This window comes from Mandrillus leucophaeus, unplaced genomic scaffold (assembly GCF_000951045.1).
Source record: "Mandrillus leucophaeus isolate KB7577 unplaced genomic scaffold, Mleu.le_1.0 Scaffold104, whole genome shotgun sequence".
NCBI lineage: Eukaryota > Metazoa > Chordata > Mammalia > Primates > Cercopithecidae > Mandrillus > Mandrillus leucophaeus.
Window position 1 is genome coordinate 1857034 of NW_012098543.1, and position 12355 is coordinate 1869388.

Sequence of the window (12355 nt, forward strand, 5' to 3'; positions counted from 1 at the left end):
TGTGGGTTGGAGTTACTCTTTAGCCTTCTTTCATTTCTCTTTTTTTTCTCTCTGAGACAGAGTTTCGGTCTGTCACCCAGGCTAAAGTGCAGTGGTGTGATCTAGGCTCACTGCAACCTCCACTTCCCAGGTTCAAGCAATTCTCCTGCCTCAGTCTTCCAAGTAGCTGGGACTACAGGTGAGTGCTAACACACCGGGCTAATTTTTTGGTATTGTTTTTAGTAGAGTCGGAGTTTCAGCTTGTCAGCCAGGATGGCCTCAATCTCCTGGCCTGGTGATCCTCCCACCTCAGCCTCCCAAAATGCTGGGATTACTCGCACTAGCCACCACACCTGGCCTGTCTCAAGGTTTTTAAAACATGTTAGTGCTAGTAGATGGCTTCAAGGATTGCAAGTTTTACAGTACAGCCTCTCAACTTCCTTAGTTTAATAAGATTTGTCAGCTTTCGGTGATGTTAATGATGAGATGCTCTTTTTCCTGTCTCTGTCATTTCACTTTCCTGTTAGAAATAGATTAGACTGGCCGGCCATGGTGGCTCACCCCTCTAATCCCAGCACTTTGGGAGGCTGCGACAGGTTGATCGCTTGTCAGGAGTTTGAGCCAAGCCTGGCCAACATGGTGAAACCCCATCTCTACTAAAAATACAAAAATTAGCTGTGCATGGTGGCGTGCACCCATGATCCCAGCTAATTGGGAGGTTGAGGCAGGAGAATCCCTTGAACCCGGGAGGTGGAGGTTGCAGTGAACCAAGATCATGCCACTGAACTCCAGACTTGGCGACACAGTGAGACTCTGGGCTGAGGAGGGAGAATCACTTGAGGTAGGAGAATCCTGCCAGTACACCCCAGCCTGGGTGATAAACCATGACTCCATCTCAAAAACAAACAAAAAAGGAAATAGCTTAAACTGGGAGGCTTCAGACACAGACATTTATTTCTCATGAATTTGCAAAGTGGGAAATCCAAGAGCAAGGTGCCAGCCACATTGGTTCCTGGTGAGAGCCTTCTTCATGGTTTAGCCCAGCCATCTTCCTGCCGTGTCCTGACATGGTGGAAAGAGGAACAGGAAATGAGCTCTTTACTGTCTCTTTATAAATGCGCTGGTCCTATTCACGAGTAGTCAACACCCATGACTAGATCCTCTCAAGGTCTGCATCTGCAGGAACATCCTATTAGAGAATACCAAATCTACCGAAGCTTATTTGAGAAGTAGTTATTTATCTTATTTTATTTTTTTGAGACAAAGTCTCATTCTGTCACTGAGGCTGGAGTGCAGGGGCGTGATCTTGCCTCACTGCAACTTCCGCCTCCTGGGTTCAAATGTTTCCTGCCTCAGATTCCCAAGTAGCTGGGATTACAGGCGTCTTCCACCATGCGCAGCTGATTTTTTTTGTAGTTTTAGTAGAGATGGTGTGTCGCCATGTTGTCTGGGCTGGTCTTGAACTCCTGAACTCATGATTCACCCACCTCAGCTGACCAAAATGCTGGGATTACAGGCATGTGACACTGCACCCGGCTGTTAGCCAATTCTTGTTCCTGATAATGCTGTGTGTTTTGTTGACCTCATATATCAGAAGGTAGTGATCTTAACATGTATTTCAGGTCTTACATTGTGTACTGGTGGTAACTACAAGTTTTGGCTTTTTTCTTAAGAGGGAATTGTTTAGAATCCTTCAGTCTGTATAAATCTACTTTTTTTTTCTTGCTTGTTTTATCCTGGGTTGCAATATTTGATTAATTGATTTTTATGACTTCACATGTGAATTTTCAGTATGTGGTATGCAATATAACTGACACACTCCCCCATTAATGTCACAAAGTGCCACAGGGTACAGTGGCTCACACCTGTAATCCCAGGACTTTGGGAGGCCGAGTCGTGTGGATCACCTGAGGTCAGGAGTTCGAGACCAGCCTGGCCAACACAGAGAAACCCGATTTCTACTAAAAATACAAAAATTAGCCAGGCATGGTGGCATATGCCTATAATCCCAGGTGCTCAGGACCTAAAGCAAGAAACTTGCGTGAGCCTGGGATGCAGAGGTTGCAGTGAGCCAAGATCATGCCATTGCACTCCAGCCTGGGTGACAGAGCCAGACTCTATCTCAAAAAAACAAAAATGCCAAAAATTAAAAATAAAGGTCACAATATGCCTGTTCCACATGGATATAGGTGATTTTGTTACAGTTATTCAGAAAAATATGGTATTAACATTTTTTTTTTTTTTTGAGATGGAGTCTCACTCTGTTGCCCAGGGTAAAGTAAAGTGGCACGATCTCAACTCACCACAATCTTTGCCTCCCAAGTTCTAGCGATTATCCTGCCTCAGCCTCCCAAGTAGCTGGGATTACAGGTGCCCATGACCACGCCCGGTTACTTTTTGTATGTTTAGTAGAGACGGGGTTTTGCCACGTTGGCCAGGCTGGTTGAAATCCTGACCTGAGGTGATCCATTTGCCTCGGCCTCCGGAAGTACTGGGATTACAGTCGCGAGCCACCACGCCATGGCTTTTTTTTGAGATGGAGTCTCATTTTATCACCCAGGCTGGAGTGGAGTGGTGCAGTGTTAGCTAACTGCAACCTTGGCCTTTTAGCTTAATGCAATTCTTGTGACTCAGCCTCTGGAGTAGCTGGGAGTACAGGCCCTGGCCACCACACCTGGCTAATTTTTGTAATCTTTTCTTGTCAGTGCTATCGTTATTTGACAATACAGAATTTCCACTAATTTTGGTTATTCTCACAATAGCCTGAGGTGTATTATTTACCAATATAGTATATTGTGTGGTTCTTTAGCATTTATTTGTATACACTAAATATGCTGTAAATATGAAGGATATACATTTTTCTCCAATGTGGCAGTGATAAGTGTGATACGCTGTAGGGTCACTGTGGAAAAACACTCCTTCCTTTAGACTTACACATGTTTGTGTCCTGTCGGTGTTTTGTCATAATATTGGGAATAGGCTTCCATAGAAATGATTTGAAGGACATGTAATCGTCCTTGTTTATTAGAGAATCTTACTCCTTTTGTGTTCCTAAACTTTGAAGCTCATATTTGGGAAGTTGAAAATAAGTATTGTTTTTTTCTGTGATATTTACACATTTCAGTATTATATACCATCCATACTTAATTGGAAACCTATTGGTGTTTAAATTTTGTAGATATCTCTTCCAAATGCATGTTGAAGACATTGTCATCAACAGGGAAAGGCAATACAGAAGTGATCGTCACCGGGACATTGCAAAGACAAGCAAGTCATCACACTGGAGAATTTTGCCTCCATGAAATTGGGAAAGACACTCATGACTTCGACTTTCAGTGGAAAGAAGATGAAACAAATGGCCATGCAGCACCCACGATGGAAATCAAAGAGTTGACTGGTAGTACAGAGCGACATGATCAAAGGCATTCTGGAAACAAGCCTATTAAAGATCAGCTGGGATCAAGCTTTCATTCGCATCTACCTGAACTGCACATATTTCAGCCTGAAGGGAAAATTCGTAATCAAGTTGAGAAATCTGTCAACAATGCTTCCTCGGTTTCAACAGCCCAAAGAATTTCTGATAGGCCCAAAACCCTTATTTCTAGTAAGTATGGAAATAATTCCCTCCATTCTTCATTACTCACACAAAAATGGGAAGGACACATGAGAGAAAAATCTTTCGAATGTACCGAGAGTTTCAAATCCTTTAATTGTAGCTCACTCTTAAAAAAACACCAGATAATTCACTTAGAAGAGAAACAATGTAAATGTGATGTATGTGGGAAGGTCTTTAATCAGAAGCGATACCTTGCATGCCATCGTAGATGTCACACTGGTGAGAAACCTTACAAGTGTAATGAGTGTGGCAAGACCTTTGGTCACAATTCATCCCTCTTCATCCACAAAGCACTTCATACCGGAGAGAAACCTTATGAATGTGAAGAATGTGACAAAGTTTTCAGTCGCAAATCACACCTTGAAAGACACAAGAGGATTCATACTGGAGAGAAACCATACAAATGTAAGGTTTGTGATGAGGCTTTCGTGTATAATTCATATCTGGCAAAGCATACTATACTTCACACTGGAGAGAAACCTTACACATGTAATGAATGTGGCAAGGTTTTTAATCGACTATCAACCCTTGCACGCCATCGTAGACTTCATACTGGAGAGAAACCTTACAAATGTGAAGAGTGTGACAAAGTTTTCAGTCGCAAATCACACCTTGAAAGACATAGGAGGATTCATAGTGGAGAGAAACCATACAAATGTGAAGAATGTGACAAAGTTTTCAGTCGCAAATCAAACCTGGAAAGACATAGGAGGATTCATACTGGAGAGAAACCATACAAATGTAAGGTTTGTGGCAAGGCTTTCCAGAGGGATTCACACCTGGCACAACATCAGAGAGTTCACACTGGAGAGAAACCTTACAAATGTAATGAGTGTGGCAAGACCTTCCGTCAGACATCATCCCTTATAATCCATCGTAGGCTTCATACTGGAGAGAAACCTTACAAGTGTAATGAGTGTGGCAAGACCTTCAGTCAGATGTCATCCCTTATATACCATCATAGACTTCATAGTGCAGAGAAATCTGAATAATGTAATGAATGTGGCAACACCTTCCATCACAATTCAACCCTTGTAAATCACAGGGCCATTCATACTGGAGAGAAACCTTACAAGCGTAATGAATGTTTCAAGATTTTTAATCAAAAAGCAACCCTTGCACATCATCATAGACATCATACTGCAGAGAAACCTTACAAATGGGAGGAATGTGACAACGTGTTCAGTCATGAGTCAAACCTTGAAAAACATAAGAAGATTCACACTGAAGAGAAACCATACAGATATAAAATTTGTGACAAGGTTTTTGCATATAATTCATACCTGGCAAAACATACTAGAATTCACACTGGAGAGAAACCTTAGAAGTGTAATGAGAAAATGTGGCACATATACACCATGGAATACGATGAGTTTGTGTCCTTTGTAGGGACATGGATGCAGCTGGAAACCATCATTCTTAGCAAACTATCACAAGAACAGAAAACCAAACACCGCATGTTCTCACTCATAGGTGGGAACTGAACAATGAGATCACTTGGACTCAGGAAGGGGAACATCACACACCGGGGCCTATCATGGGGAGGGGGGAGGGGTGAGGGATTGCATTGGGAGTTATACCTGATGTAAATGACGAGTTGATGGGTGCAGCACACCAACATGGCACAAGTATACATATGTAACAAACTTGCACTTTATGCACATGTACCCTACAACTTAAAGTATAATAATAATAAATAAATTTTTAAAAAAAAGTGTAATGAGTGTGGCAAGACCTTGGGTCAAAATTCACACCTTGTAATTTACACTGGAGAGAAACCTTACAAGTCTAATGAATGTGGCATGGTTTTTAATCAATAATCACACCTTGCAAGTCATCACAGACTTCGTACTGCAGAGAAATCTGACAAACGTGAACAATGTGACAAAGTTCAGTCGCAAATCCAGCTTCAAATACGTAGGAGAATTCATACTGGAGAAAAAACATACAAATATAAGGTTTGTGACAAGGCTTTCGGGAATGATTCACACCTGACAATACTAGAATTCACACTGGAGAGAAACTTTACAAGTGCAATGAGTGTGGCAAAGCCTTTAGTGGGCAGTCACCACTTATTCACCATCAAGCAATCCATGGGACAGGGAAACTTGACTAATGTAATGATTGTCACAAAGTTTTCAGTAATGCTACAATCATTGCAAGTCATTGGAGAATCCACAATGAAGAGAGATCTTAAAAGTGTAATAAGTGTGGCAAATTTTTCAGACATCGTTCATGCCTTGCATTTCATTGGTGAACTCATGCTGGAGTGAAACCTTACAAATGTCATGATTGTGGCAGGGTCTTCAGTCAAGTTTCATCCTACGCAAAACAGGATAATTCATACAGGAGAGAAAGCTCGCAAGTTTGATGATTGTGGCAAAGCCTTTACTTCACGTTCACACCTCATTAGGCATCAGAAAATCCATACTGGACAGAAATCTTACAAATGTCATCAGTGTGGCAAGGTCTTCAGTCTGAGGTCACTCCTTGCAGAACATCAGGCAATTCCTTTTGGAGACAGTTGTTTCAGATGCAATGAGTATAACAAACCATCAAACATTAATTGACATTAGAGTCAAATCAGCCTTGACCTGAGTTTGAGTTGACTTAACATTGAGTTCAAGCATTAATTACCATTAAACTGTTTATGTTAAGAGGATTGTGCTGGGGGCCATGGCCCATGCTTGTAATCCCAGCACTTTAAGAGGCAAAGACAGGTAGGTCACTCGAGGTCAGGAGTTTGAGAACACCCTGGCCAACAGACAGGAGCCACTTTTCCCAAACTGTATTTTCTTTTTCTTTTTTTCTTTTTGAGATGGAGTCTTGCTCTGTCGCCGATGTTGGAGTTTAGTGGCATGATCTCCCCTAGTAGCTGGCACTACAGTTGTGTGCCACCATACTTGGGTAATTTTTTGTATTTTTAGTAGAGACTGGGTTTTACCGTGTTAACCAGAATAGTCTCCATATTCTGACTTTATGATCCACCTGACTCCACCTCCCAAAGTGCTGAGATTACAGGTGTGAGTCACTCTGCCTGGCCTGTTTTTTGTTTCTTTAACAAAAAGTTATAGGGATTTCTATGAGTATTGTACTGAATCTAAATCACATTCAGTTGTATAATCATTGAGCAATATTAATTTTTCCAATCAGTATGGGGTTTATATCTATTTAGACATGTTTTTAATCATTTTGATCAATGTTTGTAGATTTCAAGGTACAAACCTCACCTTTTAATGCTTATTTCTAAATGTTTCTTAGTTTAAGTTCTTTAGCAAATGGAAGTGGTTTCTAATTTTCTTTTAAAATTATTTATTGTTAATGTATGGAAATTCAGCTAATTTTTGGTGCTGTTGTTCTATTCTGCAAATACACTGAATGTGTTTATTAGTTCCAGTTGCATTTTGATTGACTCTTCGTGATTTTCTTCACAGAATGTCATGTCATCAACGAACAAATAAAATTTGACTTCTTTCTTTCTGATTTGGATGAGTTTTATTTCATCTGCTATTTCACTGCTCTGGCTAGGACAGCCAGTATTGATTGAATAGAAGGGGTCAGAGCATTCTTGCATCATGTGAGATCCTACAGGAAAAGCATTCCATTTTCCCCGATTGGTTATTTCTGCATTGGTCATTTCATGGATGGTCTTTCTATTGTCGAGGTAAATTTCCTTCTGTATCTATTTTGTTTAGGATTTCTATGATGACTGGATGTTGAATTTTGTGAAATGCTTTTTCTTTGTCTACTGAGATGATGTGATTTTCATCTTTCATTCTGTTCAAGTGGTATATCACATTGATTTGCTTGAATATGTTGAACCATCCTTGCATCTCAGAAATAAGTGGTACTTGCATATCTACAATCCTTTTTATATCCTCTTGAATACAGTTTGCTAGTACAAGGGGTCTTCAGGAAGTTCATGGAAAAAGATATATTATGAGAAAATTGTGCGTGATGTCGCATTTTCTGCACCAAAATAAACTGGTACAAGCTTGAGCCCAGGAGGTAGAGGCTGCAGGGAGCCATGATCATGCCACTGTACTCCAGCGTGGGTGACAGAGCGAGATAGTGTCTCAAGAAATCAATATGGTGAAATTTGGGTAGAGGAACAATGAAATCATTGATGCTTTATGAAAAGGTTATGGAGATGATGGCCAAAAGAAATCACTAGTTTGTAAATGGATAACCCATTTTAAGTTGGGACATGACAGTGTTGATTAAAATATAGAAATTAGCTTGGTGTGGCGAGTGCCTGTAACACAGCTACTCGGGAGGCTGAGGTAGAAGAATGACTTTAATTTGGGGACCAGAGGTTGCAGTGAGCCGAGATCACGCAACTGCACTCCAGCTGGGCAACAGCAAGATTCTGTCTCAAAAATAAAATAAAGTAAAATAAAATAAAATAAATAAAATAAAAATAAAACCGCTTCTCAAATAAGCATTGGTATAATCTTAGGAGGTCACATCATTGTTTTGCAACTATAATATGTGTTCGAAATATTCTTCTATGACCCCACATTTCATTAGATATGTTTTTTAACCATTTTAAAACTGATTTTCTCTGAAATTTACTGTGTTCAGTTTGCCCAAGGACTGCATGCTTTCTAGTCTGTATCATAATTGGAAACATTTTCTGGTACCTTATAAATCATTTTAGTTTGTTTCAATGTGTACTTGATAAAGATATGAAGGAACTTTTTCTTTATGCTGACATCAAAATTTAGCTGAAGTAGCCTATTATTCCATTTTCTTTGTTCATGTCATCTGATTAAATGGTGAGCTGTGAGCTGCTAAGTGAATGTTCCCTTCAAGTTTCTCTGGTCCATAGTATTCTTTGCAGATGTTGAAGGATGGGCAGGATTGACTTGGAACCTTGTTCCAGCAGAGCCCCTGTGTTCATGAAGAAAACATTTGCTCAGATCTCCTTTGTACCGCTGCCTCTCTTTCAGTGTTTTAAACACCTATAGCTATGTGTTCCCAATCGTGTTTATTTTGAAGATATTACTATCATTTTTTCTGAGAAAATAGTTACATGTTTAGGATTCATACCATCAGAACCTTAGACGTTGAAAGAGATACTTCATTTGCTCAAGTGTATAAAATTGTCCTGGAATTTTTTTTTTTTTCTTTTTCTGAGACAGAGTGTCACTAGGTCATCCATGCTTGAGTGCAGCGACACGATCTTGGCTCACTGCAACCTCTGCCTCCCAGGGCCAAAGATCCACCCCAGTTAGCCTCTCAAATGGCTGAGACCACGGATGCACACCACCACACCTGGCTAATTTTTTGTACTTTTGGTGAAGTGTCTCCTGCTCGGAACAACTGACACAACCTGTAATGTACAGGTGGGGAATAAGACCAGAAAAGCTCAGTCAGAGTGACGCTGACCCCTGAAATACTTCGCCAAATAGTGTGTGGCTTTTCCTGTAGGAGAGGGCAATGCTCAGGAGTAATTTGAATTTTAAATGGATTCCTGTCCTCCCAAAATGTAAAAACACAAATACCAGAATGGAAAAAACGGGGGATTAGACTCAAATCATCTTGAACTTATTCTTTTCTCTGGCCACACCCACTGCTTTTCCTTATCTCACAGTTTTAACCCACCTACCCATGTGCCCTGCAGGCCTGTCCCCTGAGTTCTACAATCCTGTGTCCAGTTGTCTCAGCTCTCTGCTGGGACATCAAACAGGCATCTCCACCTTCACGTGTCCATAAGTGACTTCCTAAACCCCTAAACACATTCCCTTACAGTCCTACACGTCTCAGATGAGGGTGACAGTTTACTTCTGGAAACTTAGTCAAACTTGACAGCATGTATTTTAAATATGGGAGATAAATTACATTATTTGTAAGTGTTGTCATTTATAATGTAAAGAGAAAGTTGCAGGTATACATAAAAGGAGTGAGAAAATACATCATTTCCGAAATTCTTTTGAAGTGTGAGAGAAAAATATTTTAAGACCTCATCCCTATGGATCTGGGCTCCCAGGACCCCTCTGACCTCATCTCCTGCCTGGGTTCTCCTGGCTCCCTCTGCTCCAGACACGCAGGCTTCTTTCTTTTTTCTGGGACTGAGGTTGCTCCTTTCTCAGGGCCTTCACTCGGGCTGTCCCTCTGCCTAGGATTCTCTGGCCCATCAGCTGCAAGTGACAAGCAGCGTTTCTTCCCTAAGTCTTTGTTCTGACATCAGTTTTTCTGTGGAAACTTCTGATCGCCCACAGTCCCCCATTTGACATGGCAGCTCCACCTTCACCCCCACCTCTGGTCCATGTTGCCTGTTCCGTGTGATTCTTTTTGCTCCTTTGCTGTTCACTGGATCCTGGTGGGAACAAGTCCCCAAGCAGAGAGCAGAGCCAGAAGGTGGGGCTGTGCTGGGCTGGCGCCCTCTGAGGGGAGCTCAACCCTGACTTCACATTAGAGTTCTCAGGCATTTTGGAAATACATCTTTTATGCCGTTTTATCAGAGATTGCTGTTATCATAGATTTAAACCCACCCTCAGTAATATTTACTATGGTGCTGGTGATTCTCATCGGTGTCCAGCATTGAACATCGAGGCAGTTTCCTCCATGTTGAGAACTGAGATCAGCCTGTGATCCACAGGGAGGTGAGGGGACTGTGCTCTGTGTGGGGTTTGGTTAGGGCCAGATCTGTGCACTGGAGATCTGTGCCCTGCTGCAGCGTGTGTGGACTTTTCCAGGAGGGGAGCAAGATCTGAAAATGGGTCAAAATTAGCCTTGTAGGTTTTCCTGTGGGACGTTCTTATCTCTGCATAATCTCTGGTGCAGTGGGCAGCAGAGGACCATCTTTCTCCCAGGTGAGGTCTCCCCTGTGTGTGTGTTTTGACACAGGAAAGGAGGGAGTGATTTCTAAATATTAAATCTCTGATGTTTTTTCACACACAGGATTTCCAAAGACTCATGTTACATGAGGAAGCCACCAAGAAGAGGAAAGAAAAGGATCCAGGGATGGCTCTTCCTCAGGTGAGTGATATTCCTCGGTGGATTCTGCTGTCTCTTTCCTTTCTGAAATGCCAGGTATTGTGGTAGCCAGTCTTCTGTGAGTCTGAAGCGTCCTGCCTCACACGTTTGCTGGCGCTCACCCATGCCTTTTCTCAGTCCTTGTCATCTTCACTTAAATTCCATCTCCTATAACCTAGTGACATGAGCTTGTGAAGAGGCTCCCCTGGGCATGGTCCTGGGAAGGGCTCACACCAGACATGGATGGAGATGGGGTGAGGGCCCCGTGCTGTCAGTGATGTTGGGCAGCAGCGATTGTTCAGAGACCACATCTGGATGAATGTTTAGCTCTTTGTGGACCAGATCAGAGAAACTGTATATGAAAGTCATACATTGTGGGTGAAAAGACAAGATATCAGACTGTTACTGTGTTTGTGTAGAAAAAGGAAGACATAAGAAATTCCATTTTGATCTGTACTAAGAAAAATTCTTATGCTTTGAGATGCTGTTAATCTGTAACCTTAGCCCCAACCCTGTGTTCACAGAAACATGTGTGTATTGAATCAAGATTTCATTGGTCTCGGGCTGTGTAAGATGTGCTTTGTTAAAAAAGTTCTTGCAGGCAGTATGGTTTGTGAAAGGCATCGCCATTCTCCATTCTCGATTAGCCAGGGACACAATGCACCAAGGAAAGCCGCAGGAACCTCCGCTCAAGAAAGCCTGGGTATTGTCCAGTTTTTCCCCCGCTGAGACAGTCTGAGATATGGCCTCATGGGAAGGGAAAGACCTTACAGTGCCCCAGCCCGACACCTGTAAATGAAATGGTCTGTGCTGAGGAGGATGAGTGAAAGAGGGAGGCCTCTTTGCAGTTGAGGTAAGAGGAAGGCATCTGTCTCCTGCTTGTCCCTGGGAATGGAATGTCTCAGTGTAAAACCCGACTGTACATTCTATTTACTGAGATAGGAGAAAACCGCCCTATGGCTGGAGTGAGACATCATGGTGACAATACTGCTCTTTAGTGCACTGAGATGTTTGTGTAAAGTCAAACATAAATCTGGCCTACGTGCATATCCAGGCACAGCACCTTTCCTTAAACTTATTTATGACCCAGAGTCCTTTGCTCACGTGTTTTCCTGCTGACCCTCTCCCCAGCATTACCCTGTAGTCCTGCCACATCCCCCTCGCCGAGATAGTAGAGATAGTGATCAATAAACACTGAGGGGACTCAGAGGCTGAGGCCAGTGCAGGTCTTACTTGCTGAGTGCCGGTCCCCTAGACCCACTCTTCTCCCTCTATACTTTGTCCCTGTATCTTATTTCTTTTCTCAGTCTCTTATCTCCACCTTGTGAGGAATGCACACAGGTGTGGAGGGACAGGCCCCCTTCAGCACATTAATGTGCATTGGTATCTGGTAAATTCTGGAAAAGGAGACAAACTAGGGAAGCTATTTTGCATCTGATTTTGTAATGCATTTGAAGCTACACTAGTGAGTCAATATCTCTGACTCCAAACTTTCTTTTTTAAGAGACAAGGTGTCACTCTGGGGCCCAGTCTGGAGTGCAGTGGAACCATTCTATTAACAGCAGCCTCAAATTCATGGGCTCAAGTGACACCCATATTAGCCTCTCAAGGAGCCAGGATGATAGGCGTGTGCTACTATGCCAGGCTAATTCTAATCTGAGAGAAGATGAGAATGAGAGCTATGTACAGAATGAGGGAGGGAAACAGTGATGAAGATGAAGGGGGACCCTGGGTGCAGATGAGCGGTGAGTTGATTGGATGTGATGATGAAGTGATGAC

At 42.2% G+C, this 12355-nt stretch overlaps 1 protein-coding gene across 1 annotated transcript in view; it reads left to right on the forward strand.

The window, feature by feature from the left end:
• The window catches only part of LOC105539622 (zinc finger protein 468-like), a 22107-nt gene extending 15821 nt beyond the window's left edge, over positions 1–6286 (forward strand). Inside the window, 5 exon segments of the mRNA XM_011979979.1 lie at positions 3158–4269; positions 4354–4521; positions 4606–4849; positions 5866–5932; positions 5934–6286. Of these exon segments, the coding sequence (XP_011835369.1) occupies positions 3158–4269; positions 4354–4521; positions 4606–4849; positions 5866–5932; positions 5934–6165 (1823 nt within the window). The 3' untranslated portion in view covers positions 6166–6286.
• Positions 6287–12355: the final 6069 nt, after the last annotated feature.